At 52.4% G+C, this 21,207-nt stretch overlaps 11 protein-coding genes and 1 non-coding gene across 12 annotated transcripts; 7 read left to right on the top strand and 5 right to left on the bottom strand.

The window, feature by feature from the left end:
* Nucleotides 1-506: 506 nt before the first annotated feature.
* Nucleotides 507-2,490, bottom strand: QC762_111890 (uncharacterized protein). Its single transcript, XM_062885607.1, has 3 exons — nt 2,099-2,490; nt 1,718-2,039; nt 507-1,668 (listed from the first exon to the last, which is right to left on the bottom strand). Exons 1-3 carry the CDS (start codon nt 2,225-2,227, stop codon nt 785-787), a joined length of 1,335 nt encoding a protein of 444 aa, XP_062748584.1. The 5' UTR covers nt 2,228-2,490; the 3' UTR covers nt 507-784.
* Nucleotides 2,491-3,397: 907 nt separating this feature from the next.
* QC762_111900 (uncharacterized protein) lies at nt 3,398-4,732 on the top strand (the record flags this gene model as incomplete). Its single annotated transcript, XM_062885608.1, has 1 exon — nt 3,398-4,732. The coding sequence occupies one exon, from the start codon at nt 3,398-3,400 to the stop codon at nt 4,730-4,732; it is 1,335 nt and encodes a 444-aa protein (XP_062748585.1).
* An 893-nt stretch (nt 4,733-5,625) lies between these two features.
* QC762_111910 (uncharacterized protein) lies at nt 5,626-7,346 on the top strand (the record flags this gene model as incomplete). Its single annotated transcript, XM_062885609.1, has 4 exons — nt 5,626-5,774; nt 5,841-6,113; nt 6,168-6,353; nt 6,438-7,346. The coding sequence occupies 4 exons, from the start codon at nt 5,626-5,628 to the stop codon at nt 6,844-6,846; spliced, it is 1,017 nt and encodes a 338-aa protein (XP_062748586.1). The 3' UTR covers nt 6,847-7,346.
* Nucleotides 7,347-8,734: 1,388 nt separating this feature from the next.
* On the bottom strand, nt 8,735-10,411 carry QC762_111920 (uncharacterized protein; the record flags this gene model as incomplete). Its single annotated transcript, XM_062885610.1, has 3 exons — nt 8,735-9,441; nt 9,670-10,201; nt 10,306-10,411. 3 exons carry the CDS (start codon nt 10,409-10,411, stop codon nt 9,120-9,122), a joined length of 960 nt encoding a protein of 319 aa, XP_062748587.1. The 3' UTR covers nt 8,735-9,119.
* QC762_111930 (uncharacterized protein) lies at nt 8,873-12,913 on the top strand. Its single transcript, XM_062885611.1, has 2 exons — nt 8,873-11,070; nt 11,121-12,913. Exons 1-2 carry the CDS (start codon nt 10,876-10,878, stop codon nt 11,244-11,246), a joined length of 321 nt encoding a protein of 106 aa, XP_062748588.1. The 5' UTR covers nt 8,873-10,875; the 3' UTR covers nt 11,247-12,913.
* Nucleotides 11,434-13,255, bottom strand: QC762_111940 (uncharacterized protein; the record flags this gene model as incomplete). The annotated part of the gene is made up of 4 exons (XM_062885612.1): nt 12,265-13,255; nt 12,100-12,192; nt 12,018-12,043; nt 11,434-11,961 (listed from the first exon to the last, which is right to left on the bottom strand). Exons 1-4 carry the CDS (start codon nt 12,572-12,574, stop codon nt 11,434-11,436), a joined length of 957 nt encoding a protein of 318 aa, XP_062748589.1. The 5' UTR covers nt 12,575-13,255.
* Nucleotides 13,256-13,593: 338 nt separating this feature from the next.
* On the top strand, nt 13,594-13,685 carry QC762_0010610. Its single transcript has one exon. It is a non-coding gene; the product is annotated as a tRNA-Glu (tRNA).
* Nucleotides 13,686-14,056: 371 nt separating this feature from the next.
* On the top strand, nt 14,057-14,619 carry QC762_111950 (uncharacterized protein; the record flags this gene model as incomplete). The annotated part of the gene is made up of 2 exons (XM_062885613.1): nt 14,057-14,279; nt 14,351-14,619. The coding sequence occupies exons 1-2, from the start codon at nt 14,255-14,257 to the stop codon at nt 14,617-14,619; spliced, it is 294 nt and encodes a 97-aa protein (XP_062748590.1). The 5' UTR covers nt 14,057-14,254.
* A 225-nt stretch (nt 14,620-14,844) lies between these two features.
* Nucleotides 14,845-15,934, top strand: QC762_0010630 (uncharacterized protein; the record flags this gene model as incomplete). Its single annotated transcript, XM_062882903.1, has 2 exons — nt 14,845-14,848; nt 14,941-15,934. The coding sequence occupies 2 exons, from the start codon at nt 14,845-14,847 to the stop codon at nt 15,636-15,638; spliced, it is 702 nt and encodes a 233-aa protein (XP_062748591.1). The 3' UTR covers nt 15,639-15,934.
* QC762_0010640 (uncharacterized protein) lies at nt 14,986-17,004 on the bottom strand. Its single transcript, XM_062882905.1, has 5 exons — nt 16,568-17,004; nt 16,404-16,506; nt 16,165-16,331; nt 16,074-16,108; nt 14,986-16,010 (listed from the first exon to the last, which is right to left on the bottom strand). The coding sequence occupies exons 1-5, from the start codon at nt 16,605-16,607 to the stop codon at nt 15,042-15,044; spliced, it is 1,314 nt and encodes a 437-aa protein (XP_062748592.1). The 5' UTR covers nt 16,608-17,004; the 3' UTR covers nt 14,986-15,041.
* A 973-nt stretch (nt 17,005-17,977) lies between these two features.
* QC762_111970 (uncharacterized protein) lies at nt 17,978-19,270 on the top strand (the record flags this gene model as incomplete). The annotated part of the gene is made up of 1 exon (XM_062885614.1): nt 17,978-19,270. One exon carries the CDS (start codon nt 17,978-17,980, stop codon nt 19,268-19,270), a length of 1,293 nt encoding a protein of 430 aa, XP_062748593.1.
* A 1,093-nt stretch (nt 19,271-20,363) lies between these two features.
* On the bottom strand, nt 20,364-20,680 carry QC762_111973 (uncharacterized protein; the record flags this gene model as incomplete). Its single annotated transcript, XM_062885615.1, has 2 exons — nt 20,364-20,428; nt 20,488-20,680. 2 exons carry the CDS (start codon nt 20,678-20,680, stop codon nt 20,364-20,366), a joined length of 258 nt encoding a protein of 85 aa, XP_062748594.1.
* Between the last annotated feature and the right edge of the window lie 527 nt (nt 20,681-21,207).

Here is a 21,207-nt window from a genome sequence, read left to right on the forward strand (position 1 = left end):
CCCCGCCCTCCTTCATATCGAACCCAACACCACCACCACCAACACCAGTCGCTACCATGATACCCCATTTTCGATTTTAAACCGGTTTTTCCCCCCCAAACAATCTCATTATCCGGTGTAGGCGCCATTTTCTTTTCTCAAAATATCGAAAACCAGTCTCTACCCACCCATCTCACGTATTTTGCTTTTGCTTTCCCACGGAATGGCTTATGTTATGTATACCCCCAAAGTAGGAAGTTCCACAGTCTTCTTATGCACACACACACACACACACACACACACACACACACACACAAGGAAGGGCATGTTTTGTTATCTGGAAGGCGTTTTGTTGTTTTTTATTTAGCGTTTTTTTTTCCTACTTCAAATCAATCAAGTACATCCACTTAGCAGAAAGGGGGGAAACTGGGTATAACTGGGATCGAGATCATGTCCTGACAGGTGGAGGAAGAAATGACTACATTGTCCAACTGTTGAAATGACTGATACACCAGATTTACAAGATGGTTGATAGTTTTTATCGATTTTTGATTCAATATGATTGTTTTGACAAAATGCTACCTAAAATTGGATATTCCATCTGTGACCTGGGTTCTCTTGTCGCTTCTAACACTCCCACCAAAGGCGGCCAAGCAGCCTCACAAGAGTGGCCTTACGCTGGGCTTCCCTTTCACATACCAACCATAATCACCTCATCCGCCAAGTCATTGATTCCGTGACTTTCCGCTCCTACACCTCCATCTCTCCAATATTACCCCCGCAAGTACTGCTGCTGCCGCCTATTCTAAAGAGCACCCAGATCAAGCGGCACACTGCTTCCGCGACCAGCACGATACCTCTTTGGGCCTCCCACAAAGTCCCTTGGCTTCGGAAAGTTCTCCTCACTAGTAAACTTCCACCTCGAGTCTTGTACTACGTAGCGACCACCGCCACCTCCACTTGGACCGTGTGATAGCGACACATTCCGTGTTGGGCTTGGGGTCTTGGCTCCTCCACCATTTGGCGCAAGCGTGAAATTGCTCGGATCAAGTAGAGACGCTCGACCTGAAGCGCTGGATGGAGTGTGGCTTAGAGAGGGGGGAGCTGGCGCCGCTGAAGGAGGAGGGGGTGGTGCCGGCGAGCGAGGAGCATCGTTCGAGGGAGGGGGGGGTGGTGGAGGAGGGGCTGACGCAGGAGACGATACACTGGATGCCGCACGAATTGCTGCTTGAGCCGCGATACTCTGCGAGATATTATTTGTGGCCGCGGCTGGAGCAGGCGGCGGCGGCGGTTGTGAGCGGGCTGGAGCCGGCGGTGGTCGTGGGGCTGCAGACGGAGGAGGCGGAGGAGGGGCGGGAGGAAGCGAAGGGGCCGAAAACGACGGAGGGGGTGGGGCCGAGGACGGAGGAGGGGGTGCTGGTGCGCCGGGAAGTGGAGGGGCTCCCGAAGGCTTGCGAGAACTCGGAGGTGGCGGGGGTGGCTTTTTGCCAATAATTGGCGGCGGACCTGTTTTCCGGAGATTGGCAGCCGATGGATTGAAAACAGGGGCGCTCGATGTGTTGGGTAGTGATGGCCTTCCTGGTATAGCAGGAGCCGCTCCCACTGGAGGTCTCGGAGCGGATATTGTTGGAGGCTTTGGTGCTGACTTGGAAGATTCGGGATCTGAGAGATAGGAAGACTCTCGACTTGCTGGATGGCTGTTAGTGATACCCAACACTCATGATCCGATGCGCCTTACCACCAGTATCAACGCCCCCACCTGTTTTGCGCAGTTTTGGCATGCCTCCAGCAAATAGGCCAGCTAGTTGTGGGGGTCCATCTGTGCTTGGTGCCGGTTGATGTCTATCACTCTGATCGCTATTACTTCTCCCACGATTTCCAGGCAAAGGAGGGACGAGACCGCTAGGAGCTTTAGGTAGGCCAGGAACGGGGGGGGCACCGAGAGAAGATGGGCCGGGACCTCCGCCTCCAGATACCTTGCCGATGATTGGGGCCGATCGATCGTTCGTGACAGTTTTCTTCAACGCCTTTCCTTTGCCGATGTCTTGTAGCAAGGCACCCTTTCAAGACGGTTAGTGAATTTGCTTTCCATAACAGCCAGGTCTCTCTGCCAACACACCCTATTCGGCAATCCAGCAGGCGGACGCGCCGGCAAAGCACCGCCTCCCGGGGGCGGAGGTGGTGGAGGAGGGGGAGGACCTCCAAAGCCGGGCGGCGGCGGCGGAGGTGGTGGAGGAGGAGGAGGCATCGTGTGTTGTTCGATTACAAGGAGGCCGGCGAGTTGGGACGAGGCTGCAACAAGACGATCGGCGTCTAAGGCCAAGAATTGGAAGGGCGCGGAGTCGAAGCAGTAAAATGACGGCTATGCCGGTGCACGGTAGTTAGTCCGGGGAAAACGGTGGTAAAAGATACAGCTCAGAAATAATGCCTTCTCTTGGACGGACAATGAAGCGGTTGGAAGTTGAAATGCGACTGCCTTGGATGGTTGGCGTAAGATAATCGGGGGGTAGTACGTACTGCGTCACTCCTGGGCACTGTGGCTCAGCGCTCCAGCAGATAAGATTACAAGCCCACTGGTTAATAAGTCAAGCCACAGTGTAGCCTTGGCACTGCCCATAGGTACTCTGCCACTACTGTATACACAAAAGGGTCTGCGTTCCAAAACCTATCAACAGTCTTTTCGTGTTTGAGACAGCTTGAGTTATTCTGAGACGGTGTCATACAGCATAGTCCAAATTCAAAACCTCCCATTCTCTTGTGTACATGCTCTGATCCGAGATCCGAGATTCAAAGACGGGGAGCTATGGGGTGTTGATTGTATGTGTCACATCCGCAATCATAGTAGACATGTTGCTTGGACTGACTTCAATAATAGTAACTAGATGATGGATTTACCTGTTGATTGCCCATCTCGGCATAAAAGTGCTTAAACAAAAATTAGCCCAAGGCAGTGTGGCTGTTTTCTCCCAGGTTACCGCTTCCACCCCGTTAGATGCACGCTCCAGCCAGCAAGGCGCATACGGTGGGGGTCTTCGTTCAATCGGGGAGGGGAAGCTTTGAACACACCCCGGTCACTTCAACGCCAATGCACGGATCTGCACCATCTTCTCTAGCCCAGAGAGCTCTCTTTGACTGCAACACCAAGATTCAACCTCACTTCTCATAAAGTTTTTTTTCTTTCACTTAATTCCCTCTTGTACATAACACCTCACCCCCCAAGCTACAATCAGCTACCCCCACGCCCATATACGATCAATTGGTCCATTTCCGGGTGTTGTTCTGCCTCACTCGGCATCCAGACCACCCACCATCAGTCTGGGGAAAAGAGAGTCCGTGTAGGAGACGACGCGCTAGACGGCTTCAGGACCGAACAAAAAAAAAAGAAGACACCTTCACCTTCCCCGCCCATTCCACAGCCATGCTTCGTCGGCCGTACCAAGCCGGGCTGGGCCTGCAAGTCTGCCAGGCTTGTGAGCTTGTCTCTGGCAGACAATCGATGCGCACAGCCAAGCGTAGCTTCGTGACACTACATCCCAGCAGACGCTTGGCCAACTTATCACCACCAAAGCCTACCTGGATGATCGCCACTCGCTCCTTTGGGACCTCGCAGACATGTCTAAAATCAAAACGCCAGCAGACACCGCGAAGTACTACCCAGAACCCAAGCCCCTCGCCAAGCACGTCGGCCCAGGCCAACTCACCGGTGGGGGACCAGGATGTGCCAGATTTGGAAGAGATCATGGCTGCCGTTGACCGTACCACCAGGGAATTCACTGCCCATTCGGGGATCCCCTCTGAGCACATGACGCTCACAGCGCTGCGGGCTTGTGCGCAGACGGATGTCAGGCAAGCAGCAAACACCCAGACCAGTCACTCTGCCGTTGCTGCGGCCGAAGACAGGCCTGTCTCGAGACTCTTGGGCTTGGAAGGTGATGCCGCAAAGGCTGGCCAATCTAGCACCTCTACTACAGTTTCTGTGCTACGGCCGGAGGACGTTGTCGACAAGGTATCGGAAGCGGCATATGCGATCGTCGCTCATCCCGCGGTTGTTATCACCCCGCAAGTGCTGGAGGAATATGTTCGACTTCAGGCTCGCCTTGGCAGACCGCAGACACTGCCACAAGTCTTGGGTCTCTACGGCAGCAAACCCACGCCCAAGGAAGTGTCTGGTTCCATCCGCTACACCGATTCCAACCCGGGGAGAGCAAGCAAGGCCGTGGATCCTGCCGTTGCTGAAGCTGCTCTCAATGCGGCGATCGAGGCCGATAATCTCGAGGCTGCTATTGGGGTTGTGGAAGCAACATACTCTTCCAAATCCTATCTGCGCGCAAAATTTATTAGGAAAGGGCTCCTTCCTGCAGGTCTAGCTGGTGCCGTGCCCTTAGCGCTCTATCTCCTGGCCTCTGAGTTTGCCCAGTTTCAGTCAGCCTGGGACCATGCGAGCGCCACCAAGATTGCCTTTGCTGGCGCCCTTTGCTATGTTGGATTTACCGGCACAATCGGGATGGTTGCCGCCTTTACAGCCAATGATCAGATGAAGCGGGTTACGTGGGCTATAGGAACACCTTTGGGCCACCGATGGCTCTACGAGGACGAAAGAGCGGCCCTCGACAAGATTGCGTGTGCTTTCGGATTCTCAGAGGAGCACCGGTACGGTGAGGAGGAGGGGGAGGAGTATCTCTGGCTCCGGGAGTACTTATTGAGCAGGTCTATGATCCTGGATGCGGTGGACCTGATGGAGGGTATGAACTAGGGGGGAACTAATGGAGATAAGCGGCAGTTGAAGGTGGCGGGAAGATGAAGATGGAATAACGACCAGCACGCATCCGTAAGACCCAGGGAGCTTGGCACTCAACACCGGGGCTCACGGAAACTTTGATCGTCGCTTTCGGACCCGGGACGTTCTTGGCCCAACTTTCCTAGGTACCGCTAGGCTAGTTGATCGGCCGTGGGGCACCTCATCGGCCGCTGTCCGTTGTGGTTGCCAAGAGTGTGGAACATAATATCAAAATCTAGGATGCTAAACCGTCGAGATGGGATCCAAGACCTTTCACATCGATTGCTGTGCAAGGCGCAATTCTGTGGCCCTCCCTACCCGTGGCCTCGTACACCCCCAAAGCAATGCGTACCCAGCCCAGGGAGAAACCGGTGGAGCAGCCTCCCGTTCCCCAGACGCCAGTTGACGACCGCGCGCTGCGCTGTTTGGTTTGCCCACCCCCCCCATGCCATGCATGCCTGTCTCTGCCATGGGTGTTGTGTCGCTCCCAGCTTCGTCCTGATTACGAAGGCCCCCGACGGCATCTGAATCGGGTGTACCTACCGGGCTTGGCCCGCAGCCCAAGTGTACTTGTTTCTACGTCACTTTATCTCCCCCGTCCACCCCATGCCCTCCCCCCTCCCAGCCCCAGCGCCGGCCACGATTTTGATACGTATTTATGTCCCAACCTTCCCCCCGGCCCCCAGCTTTAGGTCCATGTTCATGACAGGGTCAACACGCCACTTGAATAGACAGTCTTGGAACGCTAGCTTCTTCAACGTTGGACTTTCTCACCGCTCGGCCGTTTCATCAGACTTGTTGCTTCCTATTTTGTTCTTCGTTCTTCTTCAAACGTCTTTACCAACGCACCGGTACACCAGCGCCACACCATGGCCGCCTTTGAGCGAGACGAGGCCAAATGTCTATACTATGCAGCATTTGCCTCGCACCTGCACCGGCAGGCCTTTGACTTTATCTACTGGTTTCTCTTCATCCTTGTTGTCTCCATGCTCTTTTTGTCGTCATGGAAATACAGCGGGTCAGTTCATGTCCTCATTTTTTTGGGGGGGGGTGGGAAATTGGATGGGCGCTGACTACTGTCTAGTGATATGGAAAAGGTCTCAGACCTGGAGCCGGGATGTCCAGAATACAAGAAGAAGATGAAACGGTGCTTCTATGTCTGCGCGCTCTATTCCAGTATCTCGGTTGTTGCCGTTGTGATGGAGGTATATGCCCTGTTGGCCTTGCAATTTTGCGATGGAGAGGACCTCATGTCGCTATATTGGTCAACATGGACCATGTTGCAAGTTGGGTCACTGATTGCCATCTTTGGTATCCTCCTTGCGGTCTACAACAGCGTTCGCGCTAGGAAGAACCCGTGAGTCTATCGTCTCGTCCCCTCAAAATGAAGTCATCACTAACAACCAGACAGCCCTTGGGCGTTGGCATTGGGTACTCCTGTACTTGTCGTTGCCGGCATCGGTCACGCGCTTCACAGCTCGGTACGCAGGCGGGCTGAAAGGATGCGGTCTAGGAGCCGGAGCAGGGCTCGCCATCGTGCCGTGTCAAACTGCAGCTCCAGTCGCATGGAACTGAATGGTGTGCCAATCAGCAGAGAGTATGTCACCCATATGCACCTCCCCGAGAGGAGACAAAAGAGACAGAAGAGACTATCCATTTTGCTAACCAATGATGTTTCCAGACAAACACTCTTTGGCGAGGAGAGCGAGAAGGAAGACGGCGAAATCCCAGGAAAGCTTGTCGGATACACCCCGGACGGATCCCCGATTATCAGATTCACGGAAGACCCGGGGAGGATCGGGGCAGATCGGGGCGAGGTCATCTGCAGAGGCGAGGGCGGCCACGTCATTGTCGCTTTCCGGAAGGGGATGACGACGATCATCAACGGCGCAATCTCGAGTCCGCCGCCGGCTGCCCTGCTACCCGTACCTATGACCAGTCCCGGGCCGAGTTATTCTTCTGCCGGTCTTACAGTACCGCCCCGATCGCCGGTCGTCAAGATAGAATTGCCAACCACTGGGAGGACGACGCCGACGCCAGAGCCTCGTGCGACACCACCGACGGTGCTGCCGAGGGATTCCCCTGTATGACATTGCACAAGTTTTACTTTATTGGCTTGGGATCACAGGGAAAAGTGATTGGCTTTTCTTTCTTTTGGACAATGCGCCGGTGCGCTGGTTAGGGGGATAACATTGGAAATAGATTGGGCTTAGAAATTTTTTTAGCGTTGTAGTTGGGTTTGTGGGAGTTTGAGAAAGTCAGTTTTTTCTTTCCTTCTTGGATGGCCTAGGAAACAAATGGGATTCGGCTACCGGGTACACAAGCGCGCGGAACATTGCATCTTTTTGGTTATCATCTTTTTGGAAAGAGCGAGTTTGGTTGTATGTGTGTTTTACATTTCATCATTTGGGAGATTTGGAAATTCTTCGCATAGTTTTTTGTTTCCGATACATGTGTCTTTTTATTTCTGTCTCTCACTTTGGATTGGGAAGGTGAAACTGGTAGGGTATTCGGTTGGGAGTTGAAAGTTTGAGTCACACATGACTGCGTTATCTACATTTTGTCTTACTACTGTGGTCTGTGTCTTTTTTGCCATGCTTTTTCAAAGGCACACAGCCACGCTTGAAATCAAAGATACCTTTTTTTTTTTCTTCCTCGTTGTCATTTCTTTTGGGCTCGGACTGCAATAGCCCGGAGTGGCCGTGAGATATGAACATGGGGGGAAATCTTTACTTCACCGCCCACCAGATCCAGCTGTCCGTCCCCTTGTTTAGTGTTTACGCCCCCTTTTTAGCCCCTCGTCACCCTTGTCCCGCTCCGCGGCAGGCGGGAATGCAAACACAGGTCAGCCAAGACGACAGCCAAGGATAACAGGCTGTTATTTTCATCAACAACAACACACACACACACACACACACACACACAAGGGAAAGAGAGAAGAGACGAATCGGGTATCTGGATTACAATTGCTTCCTGCGGTGATACGTTGTATTTGAGTTTTCTATTTCCATAAAACTATTCTGTTCATCCGAGTTTGTTTGCGAGGAGTGTGTACCCCCCCACTTTCCCAAATAGGCAGTTTCCCAGCATCTGAATGAGATGCCGCTCGGTTCACGCACGGTAGATCTACCATACTTCCGGCAGGGGGGTGGTGGGTGAGATTTGACGGGTGGATTTCGTGGCTTAAGGGAAAGGGGATACGACCTCACAGACGACATCCCGTCCAGAATTAAAAGGTTTCTTTTTCACCATATATTGGGCATGAATTATCGAACATGGGAAAGAGAATTTTGCATGATACACTCCGTATCCGCTGATCAACACACACCCAAGTAAGGGGGGAAAAAAAACTCAAACTCCGTGAATTGAAACGGTGAGTTTTTTCCCACGTGGGAGATGTCATTCGTTCTTCTTTGACCAGCATCACGGGCACGGGACGGGTACAGTACGCTCGCACCCCCTCTCAGACGTCACTACCACCACCATCAGCCCTCACCAAAATTCATATCCAATCTCAACAAACCTCACCAACCAACAGCAACGTGCCCTAAACGAATGGCTCTTGACAAGAAACCCAAGAACACGACAAAGGGTGATCAGCTGACACCCCTGCCCTATGTCAACCCTGCATCCATCCAAACCTGACCGCCGGGTTCACCAGGCGAAACCACCCGACCGGGAATTGTCACGATGATTCCTCCGAATCGGGAGAAAGGAAAAAAAAAAATTTGTTTCGGATGATGAAACTACCAACTCTCTCTCGTACACCAAGTCATTTTACATTCCATCCCCCCAAAAACAATCCCAGAGATACGGACTGAAACATACACTCCTCCATCCAACCATCTCCCTCTCCCAAAAATGTGGCAGTGCTGCTGCTCTCTCACCTCAGAAACATCCTGACTGATCGTCCCCCCGCCTCCCAAAACACCCTGCAAGAGTCATCACTATCTCACACCCTCCAAAAACCCATATCTTCGGGAAATGGCATTTCCATGATGCGCCTTGTGTAAGGCGGGATTTCGCACATCAGCATCTCAACCCAACCCCCCATCCAACCATTTTCACGCCTTTAACCTCGTGTTCCCATCATTCCTTACCAGGTCTAATAAACCCCCTGGATCCGATCCTAATATCCGTAATTCCCTTCAACAGAAAAAACAAAGTCTCCAGCGAAGTCTGGTTAAGCATTCTGGATACCCGGCAACCCATCACAACTTGGCAAACATTGTCTCTGAGCCGCTCCTTGGCAAATGTCACATTCGGTCTTGGTATTGTAGGAAAAGATACGAAAAAGTTTCACATGACTTTCGTCTCTATATCTTTTCCGCTTCTTTTGATTTCCATCACCATACACCCCTCCTTATGCCCTTCCGGCTCGTCCAACCTGAAGAATCTCACCCGTCAGCCGATCGTCGCTGCGAAGTACCGGCCAAGAGCTGCCGTCCGCCTTGACCAGTGTAACTTCAAGCTTGGTGCCCAAGATCTTAAAGGTCGACTTGGCAGCATCTATCGTCCCAAACAGCGGGACCTGCGCCTTGTATCGCTTCGGCACGGGCGCGTCTGTCGTCAGAAGATCCAGGTCGATGGTCTTGTCCTGGAATTCCACCTTGGAAGCCTCCTTGTCGATCTTCTTGAGGAAGAACGAGGCAATCACCGATGTAGGGGTTTGGTAAAAGTCGGTTCTGTACAAGAATGAAAATAAAAGGCGGCGATAAGCATATGTGTTTCCGTCTAGACCAACCATCGGCGGTCAAGGGAGGTGGATCGATATGTTTCTGCTCGATAGGATACCCGCAGACACAGCCCAGTCTTGGCCGCGGCCTTGGCTTGCGTCGCGCGTAGGAAAGCCTATGAAGCAGAAATCGCGATGGGGAAGGGAGGGGGAAAACAAGGGAGTAAAGTAAACTCACCTGACCGTCTCCAGGACCTCTTCACCACCAGCCGACGACGTCTTGGCCTTGTCTTTTTCTCCGCTCCCGACGAACAGATGCCTGTCCTTTGTCTTACAGCCCTCAATCTTCATGAACTGGTCAAACTCGAGGACGCGGCGCTTGCAACAGCTGTAACCTTTGCTGCCCTCGTGGAAGATGGGCGCTCCCGGGTGGTGCACGCAGCTCTCGCCTTCCCGGCTGGAGCCCTTCTTGTAAGCTACACCGCATCCCTTCCGCCTGCAAACGCGGCCGTCCGGAATCTCGATTGTGGCGTCGTCATCCTCCGACTCGGCGACGGGGGGTGGTGGAGTGGGTATGTGCTGGGGGGCGGCGACGGGCGCACGGGGTGGCGGGGGAGGGAGGTTTGTCGTCTCGACGAGACCTTCCGGAGCAGCTTCCCTCTTTTCGATCTTTGGCGGGAGATCGGTGGTGCTGTGCTTGCCCTCGGTGCATGGCTCAATGGCCATAAATTCCTCAAAGGTGAGAACGCGCGGCTTGCAGCACTTCCATCCTGTTCCCGGAGGCAAAAGAAGGTTGTGGTCAGCTTGGCGGGGTCTAGAGATATCAATGTGATAGGCAGGCCAGAGGGAAGCTGCAGGATGGTGGTTGACATACCTTTCTGGCCCTCGTGGAAGACGGGGGGACCGGGGTGGTAGCGGCACACCTCTTCGGGGTCTGTATACTCCTTGCCGCAACCTTGATGGACACACTTTTGAGCCATGGTGACAGGAGCTTTAGGTAGGTACCTGGAAGGCGGGGAGGGGTCGTCCGGAGCTGTCTTTGTGAGATTGGAATCGACTTTGTTGGTGGTGAGGAAGCGAAAACTGTCGCTGTTGATGGCTGTTGATGTCAAAACAACAAACAATCAATCGCTGCCAAACAAAGGGGTTCGGGCGGTCAGATTCAGGGCATCGATGGAAGCTCTCTCGAAGAAAATGGAAGCTCCCCGTTGCCTGCTGTCGCTGATACGGTTGGTGGGGGCGGGGAAGCTGTGGAAACGCGTCGTCGCGACTGCCCAGCGGGCCGGGGTTTGGAGATCTGCCCTAGCTGTAAATGGTTTAGTCCATTGGCAATTAAACAGCCTTAGACCATGAGCCTGTTTCGATATCTGACTCGCTTTCAACGTCAACTCATCAAAGTAACCTACCAATACACCGGTTTCACCGAGCTTCATACCAAACAATCATGCGGGCTACCGCTCGTCTACTTCAATCATGCAGAATAACCTTCTTCACACGTAAAACCTGCGGACTATGCACCCAGGCAAGATCAGTTTTATCAGACGTCTGGGATCAACGGCCGTTTGCCTTCAAAGAGGTTGACATTGTTGATCCCAAGTCCAAACCATGGTTGGATCTCTATGATTTTGATGTCCCCGTGGTGAGCTTACTCGCATAAAGAACGACGGAAAGCAACTAATTCAAGAACAGATTCACATCAGCAAGTCTGAGGCGCCCGAAGAAGATCCCAAGCTGTCTTCCCAGGCCGTGAAATTGATGCATCGGTTTACAGTAGACCAGGTCAAAGCAAAGATGGACCTTGTTGAAAAGTCATGAGCATGCCGGCGGCCTCCAGCATGACCAATGATGTCAGTCATTTGTTTTGCTATCGTATATACGAAGCTCTGGACCATCTAGTCTAGCAGTCCGAACCGTACGACAGCCCGTGGAAGGATGAGAGTACAGCTGTGCTAATCACGGTTGCACATGTAAACCTCCCATCGCTAGCCATCTCTTCACAGCCTCAATACGAAGCGGCCTTTTCACCTTGAACCTTTCCCTGGGCAACGGCGAGTGCGTCCACCATTGTGGCCTGAAGAGCCGTAAAATCCGTGGCCACGTTGATCATATGGAATCCCCTATCAGCGTACTTCTTTGCCTGCTCTCCACCGGTGCAGAATATACCACACTTCTTGCCAGCTGCCACCGTCGCCTTATAGATACGGGCAATAGCATCGTCCAACTCAGCATCCGTCTTGCCGTTGATGATTGGGTGGCCGATATTGTTGCCTAGGTCAAAAGGCCCGATGAATACAACATCAACTAGTGGCGCAATCTCTTCCACGGAATCCAGAGCCTCCTTGGTTTCGATCTGCACCATGGTCAACAGGCTGTCGTTGGCTTGCTGAAGATACTCTGTAAGCGTCGGTTCCGGATGGAAGTTTTGCACCGCAATCGGGGACCCGAATCCTCTCGTTCCCTGTGGTGGGAACTTGGCTGCTGATACCACGCTCTTGACCTCATCAACAGTCCGGATCAGCGGTACAAGTATCTGAACCTCTGGTTAGCCGGACTCACTCAACACAAGGGGAGTTCTGTCATTCTTACTCCGTGTGCACCGCTATCCAATGCCCCTGTGAGCACAACGTCAGCCACTGCCGGATAGTTGGGAGATCATCTGAACACTCACGTTTCACCATCCAAGGTTGGATATCCGGTAGTCGAACAATAGGGGACGCACCCAGGGCCGCAATGGCCGGAACCGCGTCATGCATTGCAGCATCTAGCAGGGTGTCACAGATTAGTCTTGGGGTCACACCATTGACATAGATCTACAACGGAATAGGCCTCCTACCGTCGATGTTGCCGTGTTCACAGTCCACCATTACCCAATCTGCACCCGACCTGGCCAGTACACGAGAAACATTGGCACCGGGAATCATCTGCCAGAAGCCCATAGCTGGCCGCTTGCCTTCGGTGAAGACTTGCTTCAGTTTGTTTGACGTTGTCATCTTGGCGGATGCAGCCATAGCGGACGATGACATGAACCGAAGTGGTTGGCCGATGCGAGGATGATGTATTCCGGACGATACGGACTGACGAGATATACAGAGGCGGAATGTTTGTAGCGCGCCGGTTACTGCTGCTGCTCTTGTCCGAACCATGGTGGATCCTTTATAAACAGTCCGAGAGTCGCTCTTTTCAACAGGCCACCACCACCAACGGGGATGTTTCAAAAGAGGCGATATGATTCGAAACCCGGAAATCCACGCAAGGGGTGAGTGAGGTTTGTCTAATGACCCCCACCAACATCTACTTTTACAACGTTGGAGATCTGCGGGGGCGGAGTTGAGGCTTTTGCGGGGTAACACATGGAGGAACTGTTAGCTTGGGATCGTGACCCCCTCTTATAACCGCCATTCACCGAAGGCATTGCCAAGTATTTGGTGATGCCTTCAAGCAATAGATATCGATGCCAAGGGGATGCCCAGGCCGAAATGTAGTTCAACAGCATTGTTAATGTTGCTCTCGCCGAGACTTGCTTACAAATGTTGCGAACTACCCTTCTGTTCAGACTGATAGTAGGGGTTGCTGCAGGCGCGCTATACGTCGTGAAACGCTGTGTGTGACGAAGGGGCTTGTTTTCTTTGCCCTGACAGCGGCAGCTTCGGCGAGGATGACGATCAGTATGCAAGTTTTTTTTTTTTTAGTTTTTTTTTTTACTGTTGATCGACATGTGGCTGTGTCTGCGTTGACACATGCACAACATAGGGAAAGCGTTCAGTGACAAATTATATCGATATGCTATTCTAGACGGATTCCATGCTCCAGATGGGCAAAACGTGGTGATCGGGAACAGTCAGATGGCTGTTCTGTAGCGTAACAAGCCGCTGCATAGAGGCCTCCTGGACATGGCATGAGAGTCGAGTGGCACCTGATACCAGGTTCTTCTCTCTTATAGGGATTATCAGGACGAAACTGACAAGTCTCTTGTTGCCGCCATAGATATAGTGATTGCTTTCCACTGTTTGCTTTGAACTGTAAATGCTTCTTTCTGACTGTATGACCCTCTCTAAGTCGGATATGGCCTCCATCTTGAATGCTGTTGGCACCAAATCCAGCCATTACATAATGCCGTAATTTCCCCAGCCACTCACCAAAATTGGACCATTCACGATTCAAATCGGGTATGGTGTAGCGGTAACATCGTTGACTCTCACTTCTCAGAAGTGTCTGTTCTCTCAACAGCCCCGGGTTCGACTCCCGGTATCCGAGTCCTTATTTTTGCTTTTTTTCTTCCATCTGGTGCTGATCAGGGATAGCTTGATAAAACAAATTTTGATGTGGATCTTGATGATCATACATACGATAAGATGAAACAATCTATTACTGTGCATTCCTTCATTGTGGTCCCTTGCATAGAAATAGAGCTTGTAAATGTAGCATTGATACAGAGGCAAGATTATGCTATCAATTCCCTCTCGGCGGCACACAGCTACAGGTTGACATTTACTTGCTTTCTCAGGGGTGAAAAAGGGGACCCCGATAGCCTCATATCCATGCAGTCCCCGATACAATAATACCCCCACCAAGCCAGCTTCTCCCGCCCCACTCACCTACTCAAGCCACCAGGGCGCGTCAGGCTGGCCAAGCTCTGGAGAGCTTCACGAGTGAGGCTCAAGCTCAAACAGCAAAGCGCATCCAAAATAGTTCTTAACCACCCCTTCCCGCACTCACAATTCGCACCTCCGACACATCGCCAACCACCCCTGAAAGCCCTCCTTTTCACCAACCCCACAACACCACCCCTCCTCTCACTTTCAACCTCCCAATCCCACAACAAAATGTCAATCAACAGCTACATCTCCAGTCCGCCCCCCTCCCCTCCCCCCCCCCATCCTCCCCTTTCGTCCCCCTATTACTAACCTTGTCCCCTTCAGAAAAAGTCTGCATCATCACCACCGACGGCAGAACCCTGGTCGGCACCCTCGCCGCGTACGACAACACAACCAACCTCGTCCTCCAAAACACCATCGAGCGTATCATCCGCACCCCCGATGACGCCGAAGCCTCGGCCCAGGTTCCCCTGGGCCTCTACCTCATCCGCGGCGAGAACGTCTGCACGATCGGGCTCGTGGACGAGGCGCTAGACGACAGCATCAACTGGGCCGAGGTCAAGGGGGCTGTGATTGGGACTACGAAGCATTAAGCAACTAAGAGGCAAAGATTGGGAAGGTTAAAGACTTGATAAATACAAAGGAGAAGGAAGAATGGCACGTTAAGAACTGGGTTTTGACTATGAAGGAAATGATAATGGCCAGTTAAAAAGAGGTTTGGGAAGCAGCGGTTCTACTACAGCATTGGGAGAGGAAGCTTTGAGAAACAGTTATGGCGTTTAGGAGTCGCACACATATATGTGCAATGGTTTGCCTCGATGGGTATGCCCTCTCTTTCTCTGTTATTTCACAAATCACACACCCACACACACACACACACATATTTCGTTTTCGCTGACATTAACACACAAAAGAATTCAAGAGATACCCCATGAGTAAAAGAAAAAAGCTGGTGATCATAGGAAGGAATCTACAAAGTTTTATTTTTCCCCGTCTCAGACAGTTCTACCTACACCTAGGCAAAGATTCTGTCCAGCAAAATACCAGCAAAGGCATCCTGGCCCGGCGACGACACTACCCTGTTGATTCTGTTGCCCCTTCTCAGACTGAGCCAGCCCATCGTGTCACCAGGAACCTCATCGAACGTGACGGCATCCATTGGGTCCTCGGGGTGTGTCTCTACTGTGCTGTCGACCTCGGCCGGCTTGGCTCTCCCACGGTTATCGATGACGTGCATGCCCCTTGTCCACTGGCCGCAGGTCTCGACTCGGATGTCTTCTGGCTTGGGCACAGTCGTCCACTCGGGATGGTCGCGCGTCAGCATGTACCAGATGGTCAGCGGGTCATGAAGGGACAGGCCCTCGTTGTGGCCCTCGCCGAGCATCGAGTCAATCTTGTTAAAAGTGCCATTCAAAAAGGTTTCGGTCCACTTGGCAAGGGGACTGCCTTGCTTCAGCAGCGGCTGGATCTTTTGGTTGAAAGTCTCCTTGTGGAGCTCGTGGGGAGTAGTGATATCCAAGGGGAACAAGCTCAGCTTGAGTTGACGGGGCAACTTCTCAGGATAGGCACCCAGGACCGACTTGCCGTGTATTGTTGGTGGCATCGTCGATGAGGGGACCTTGGACGTGAGAGCGTAAACTCTGGCAGCGGCAACAGCATCGGCCATGCAGTTGAACTCGGCCACAGGAGTCACGTTTCCGATAGTGTTGACAGCACCTCCCATCACAACAAGCTCCTTGACGCGGAGGAAGGTCTCAGGGTCCTTGGCGGCTGCGAGGGCAACGTTGGTGAGTGGCCCAACGGCAACGACTGTGATGGTGTCCTCTGGCTCTTCCCTCAAGATGCGGAGGATCTCCTCGTGGGCAGGACCCTTGCTAGGGGTGAAGAAACGGGAGAATGATGGTGGCTCATCAGAGTCTGTAGTTCCCTCCACCTTGTCACCGAAAAGGGTGCGCCAGGTATCCGCGGGGCTCAGGTCAGGGTGCTACAGATACCAGTTTAGCCAAATGATGCCCCTATTCGCGATGTAAACAGATGGAAATCTTACAGCTGTGTGAACACCATGCAGCCCATCCTCACCATCTATAACGCGGGTTAGGGTTGTCCTCAGGACTCGAACTTTCCTAGACTAAACTTACGGAAATGGTCCGCCACCAGCTCTTCATCTTCCAGGGGATGAGAAGCACCAACGGCAACAATAGGCTTGTAAGCGTTCAAGGCACCAAAGGTAGGTTTGCCGTTGGCCTCGCGCCATTTCATTTCTTTCTCCAGCACGTGAAACATGGCCACGACGTTGCGGAGGCATCTGCAGCCGCGTCAGACAACAGTTCTCGACATGTTCCAGGAACTTTCCACAAGCGAGACCCGGGGGTCGTACCTTTGCAGCGGGACATTGCCGTATGTGACCGAAATCATGGCCACCTCGAGCTCCTCGGGAGAGGCGCTGAGGGCCAGCAACAGTGCCAGGACATCATCGACACCTGGGTTGGCTGTGTTAGTATATATGCAGATATCGTGATTTTAGGTTTTGACAGTACCAACCTGGATCGGTATCAATGATAATGCGGTTCTTGGGCGCCATGACTGAATATCTGTGCTTGCAGAGAGGGTGCAAAATGCGGGGTTGCTGTGTATGTCCCAAGTGTACGAGTTGGAGACCCTGATAAGCTTTGACAATTTAAAAAGATATAAAAGATGTGTGGCAAAGAGGAGGTAACACTTCTTATCTCAAACCGTCCAAGAGAATCACCTCAAGAGTTTTCGCGGCTCACAAGGAGAAGATGATACAGGCCCTAGGTCAAGGCCTTGAACTGATAACAAGGCCAGCCTGGTTCCCAGCAAAAGACTGGGAGCTTGTGCCGCCAGGATGGTGGGCAGAGATGTCCCACCTTCCTAGTCTGGAATCTTGCTGCTGTTCACTCTTTCTGACTGCAGCCCAGTCAACGGCCTCGTCCGCATTGGTTATGTAGACATTGGAGAGTTGTGGCCGCCATGTACGGGCAGTGCCGGTGAGGGTACAGCTTCCCTATAAGAGGCCATCTCAACGTCTTTGAGTTGCGGATGCCCCTGTCTTGGATGCTCATGCTGAACTGATTCACTGCCATGTGTCTCCACCACGATATCCGATAAGCCCTGATAGCTGAGGTGATGAGATTGTTGACACTGAGAAGAGCATCTACTCCGTATCCATATCAGAAACAAAGCCAACAGAGAAAGATATGGGTCAAAAGAGTTGCTCTTGATACCTATCGAGCAATCTTTTCAATATTTCACGTAACCTGCCAAATGTCATCATCAGTTTGGTCCAGCCTTCGTATCACCCCTGAACAGCTGCTGATATCGTCCAGCCAATCACGTGAAGCATCGCTGCCAAGTTGGGTCCCAGGGGTGTACCGTGCACTCTCTCCACCCTAGATGAAGCTGGCCAAGGGAAACGCAGCCGAACTTCTGAACACCTTTCACCTGGCAAGACACGCCGCCGCTGTGGCTTTCCATCAAGACTTTTGAAGCCCTCTTTTCTCCTACCCAAAGCTCAGGAGCACTCGCAAATTCTTGCCCCTTCTTCCCCCCAGATATCAAACCATTCACTCTACCCTCCCCCTCTGATCTCCCTCTTTCAATTCACTCAATTGACAAGTCGGCAAAGCACCCTCTGCTCCATAATACTCACCCCTAGCCCATCAAGGCGAGAGAGACCCTTCTGGAGTATCCAGGTCTACCCCGACGTCGATCTGCTCAACGCAAAGACCATCCTCTCGACCAGCCGTCATCTGCCAACCCCGCAGGAAGCTTCGAGCCCAAGCCTCTCGGTTCCCGTCTGCAACAGCGACCGACCGCAATTGCGACCGTCTTGTGAACACGCGAGGCTACTGCGTTGACCGTCTTGTGCGTGTTGCGCATCTACATCGATACACCTATCTCTCCTAGAACACATCACACAACCCCGTCACAATGGGTGTCAACATGTCAACATTGGTCGGCTGGGCCGTCATTGCCAGCGCTCTCGTCGGTTACAAGGTGTATCTTGACAACAGGAACAGACCAGCTGTCCGTCAAGTTGCCCGCCAGCTTCATACCGAGAAGCCTGCTGGCCAGAACCGCAAAGAGCCCAAGGAGAAGGCGAAGCGACAAAGGGTGGAAGCTTACTCCAAAGACACCGAGGAGACGGGCAAGACCGCCCAGCTGAAGACTCGTGCCAGCAAGCCATCGGCTGCTTCCTCGAGACTCTCCAACGATAGCTCCGATGACGAGGTCGACAATAGGGAGTTTGCCAGGCAATTGGCCAGCATCAAGCAGGGCACAAACCTGAATGCCACCAAGAAGGCCGACGAGAAGAGACAAAAGTCAGTGAAGCAGTCTCGTGCCCAGGTCATTGACGAGAAGCCAAAGGAGCCCAAGGTCTCCGCCCCCTCCTCAACTGCCGGCGTTGACGCCGATGACGACGCGTCTTCGGCTGCTTCCCCTGCCGTCACACCTGCGGATGCCGGCGATGTCTCGGATATGCTTGAGCCCAAGTCGTCCGGCCCCTCTGTCCTCCGCCTCACCGACACCGAGAAGGTGAAGCCCAAGAAGGAGAAGAAGGCCAAGGAGCCTGAGAAGACGGAAACCAAGAAGCAGAGACAGAACCGTCGTAAAAAGGAGCTTGAGCAGGAGCAGCGCCAAGAGGACGAGCGTCAGCGCAAGGTCGCCGAGGAGGCCCAAAGACGACAGGCCCGCATCGCGGAGGGTCGCGCTGCCAAGGACGGCTCTGAATTCACCAACAAGGCCGTCAAGGAGTCTGTCTGGACCGCCGGTAAGACTGAGAGCAAGTCCACCAATGGCCAGACAGCTCCTGTGCAGCCACTCGACACCTTCGACACCGACAGTTATACCGATGTGTCTATTCCCACCCAAACCGACTCGACTTCCAAAGCCTCCACTGCTAAGCAGGCCGGTGCCCCGAACAACTGGATTGCCTCCCTCCCCTCCGAGGAGGAGCAGATGAAGATGATCGAAGATGAAGAGGCCTGGAACACTGTTCCATCCAAGAAGTCTAAGAAGAAGAAGACGGCCGAGGCCACCTCCCCCGCCGATAGCGCCGGCGAGTCTGAGCCAGTCGCCGCCACCAAGGCTCAGCCTGCCACAAAGCCCCGTGCTACCAATGGCACCGCTCCCAGCAGACCCGCCAAGATCATCTCCCAGCAGTCATCCTTTGCTGCTCTGACTCCAAACGACGATGAGACCAGCAAGGAGTGGGATGTGTAAATTGGCAGTAGCGAGGCACGTCATGGAACAATGGAAGCACCTAAGGAGAGAGGCGACTGCACCGGGTTCACCTTTACTTTCTTCGTTATTCGTCTCTCTTTCATAATAGGGATACGGGTTTCCATCACGCAGTTTTAATCCCCAATTTGTTGTTATAACAAAATTTCACCGGTCTTTTTTCGTTCTCATTTCTCTCTGATTTGGCAAAAAAGGGCAACTGGAGTTTTGTTTGTGCATGTACATTACCCAAAAGGTCGTTTTAGTCAGGAGGGGGGAGGGGCTCGCCGTTCGTCATCGTCCTCCAACAGATAGGCCTCACCGATTTGCGCTTTTTTTCTGCAGTTGTTTTTCAGATTGGTGCTATTTGTTCGCTCGGGCCAGCTCAACTTAGCGATGAACAAGAGGGAAGGGATAATTTGACGAGGGGGGGGGGAAAGGATTGAGTTGCTTTTGTGCTTTTCGCATCATGAAGAAAACAAACATGATTTGCAGCGGGGCGATGGATGGGAGGGAGGGGGAAGTATCTTAATGCTGGGTGAATTATCACGAAAGGGATGAGATGGGAATGGGAGTAGCTAGGGTTAGTTACTACTACTACTGAAGATGGCGACAATCATGAGGCCTGGTCGTTTTTTCTTTTTGTGACTTGTTGAAAAGGAAGCTGGCTGGCTGGTAGAAGTTGCGACTTTGTGGTTGGGGGAAATATACTATTACATGAATGATGCATTACTTGTTGGTGATATTTGGACGTGAGTCATATGAAGAGTGCCATCTGTGGATTTCGTGCCAGTTACTGAGTGTTATGATAAAGGTAGGCATTTGGTGATGCTGGTTTGTTTTTGATGATGGTGAAAGATATACGAAGTGAGAATTGAAATGAAGCTGTGTGGCTGAGGTACAGGGTTATAGTATCATGGGTCTAAGATGCTGGTGGGTTGGAAAGGGAGGCTCATTTAACGTGACGGACTCCGAACCGTGGGGTGGGGGGGTTTGCCAAGGGTTTTTGACAGGAGATGAAATAATGACTTCTAGAAGGGGACTAGAAAGTTGGGTAGGGATGTTGGATACATACATTGTGGTATGGATGTTTGGTTTATATTTCGTCTTTAAGATGGTATATCGTGATGGTCATATAGATAGTGTTGACAAAACTGGGGACTGAAAACAGTGAAAAACCCCGCCATCTCTTGCAGCGGGTAAAGTTTGGGGTTTCGTACCCAGGTGCGTAGCGGTGGTGATGTGTTTCGTTTGAGATGCACCATGGGAAGGACAAATTTGGTACCCGATGAGATGGGGGAGACCTTGGGGGCGGGGTAAATGGTGTGCTATGATGGTGTTTACAGATCGCTTTGACATTGACACTGGAAGTCTAACAACAAGAGGGGATATATCGAGAGCCATTTTGGACATCGATGCAGTGATGAGCGCGCCCTAACCAAAAATTTAGGCATTTGGTTCATCAGAAACGGTGTTACAATTATCGAGAAAGTCCGTCGTCTGTTTTATGCAACCAAGATGTCGGGGCTGGTGGCTGGTGGTGTACGACGGTTAAGTGGTGCAGCCAGCTGCTAGTTTAGGTAAGGCCCATGACATCTAATTGGGCAGGCGTAATGCGATGGAACTGCGTGTCTTCTTTGCCTTCGCTTGCAGATTGGGGAAGCTGGGGGGAGGGGATGAGTGCTAATTCGTGGGGGTGAGGCAGCTGCGTACTAGTTCAGGGCTGAGGTGAGGCTTTTATGTATGCCCAACTTCTACACGTCATCAGCGAGGAGGCGGATAGGTTGTAAGAAATGGCGAGAATTGTTCCTTCTTATGCTTGAGGGGCTTGAGGGGAATGCGAAACGCCTCCTCATTGTTCGGAGTTTTGGGAGTGTGGGAAGGCGGAGTGGGGTTGCACATTTGATTTCCATCCCCCCCTGTTCCCATCGTGGTGCCTT

The sequence above is a fragment of the Podospora pseudocomata genome (assembly GCF_035222375.1).
Source record: "Podospora pseudocomata strain CBS 415.72m chromosome 1 map unlocalized CBS415.72m_1, whole genome shotgun sequence".
Lineage (NCBI taxonomy): Eukaryota > Fungi > Ascomycota > Sordariomycetes > Sordariales > Podosporaceae > Podospora > Podospora pseudocomata.

What these genes read in the sequence shown, in the direction of transcription:
- QC762_111890 (XM_062885607.1), bottom strand. Translation starts at nt 2,227, where the DNA reads ATGCCTCCTCCTCCTCCACCACCTCCGCCGCCGCCGCCCGGCTTTGGA. An exon ending in CTGCTGGATTGCCGAATAGG is followed by an intron (nt 2,040 to 2,098) that starts GTGTGTTGGCAG and finishes CCGTCTTGAAAG; the next exon opens with GGTGCCTTGCTACAAGACAT. An exon ending in TGGGGGCGTTGATACTGGTG is followed by an intron (nt 1,669 to 1,717) that starts GTAAGGCGCATC and finishes ACAGCCATCCAG; the next exon opens with CAAGTCGAGAGTCTTCCTAT.
- QC762_111930 (XM_062885611.1), top strand. Translation starts at nt 10,876, where the DNA reads ATGCGGGCTACCGCTCGTCTACTTCAATCATGCAGAATAACCTTCTTC. An exon ending in ATGATTTTGATGTCCCCGTG is followed by an intron (nt 11,071 to 11,120) that starts GTGAGCTTACTC and finishes ATTCAAGAACAG; the next exon opens with ATTCACATCAGCAAGTCTGA.
- QC762_0010640 (XM_062882905.1), bottom strand. Translation starts at nt 16,607, where the DNA reads ATGGCGCCCAAGAACCGCATTATCATTGATACCGATCCAG. An exon ending in TATCATTGATACCGATCCAG is followed by an intron (nt 16,507 to 16,567) that starts GTTGGTACTGTC and finishes CAGCCAACCCAG; the next exon opens with GTGTCGATGATGTCCTGGCA. An exon ending in GCTGGTGGCGGACCATTTCC is followed by an intron (nt 16,109 to 16,164) that starts GTAAGTTTAGTC and finishes CCCGCGTTATAG; the next exon opens with ATGGTGAGGATGGGCTGCAT.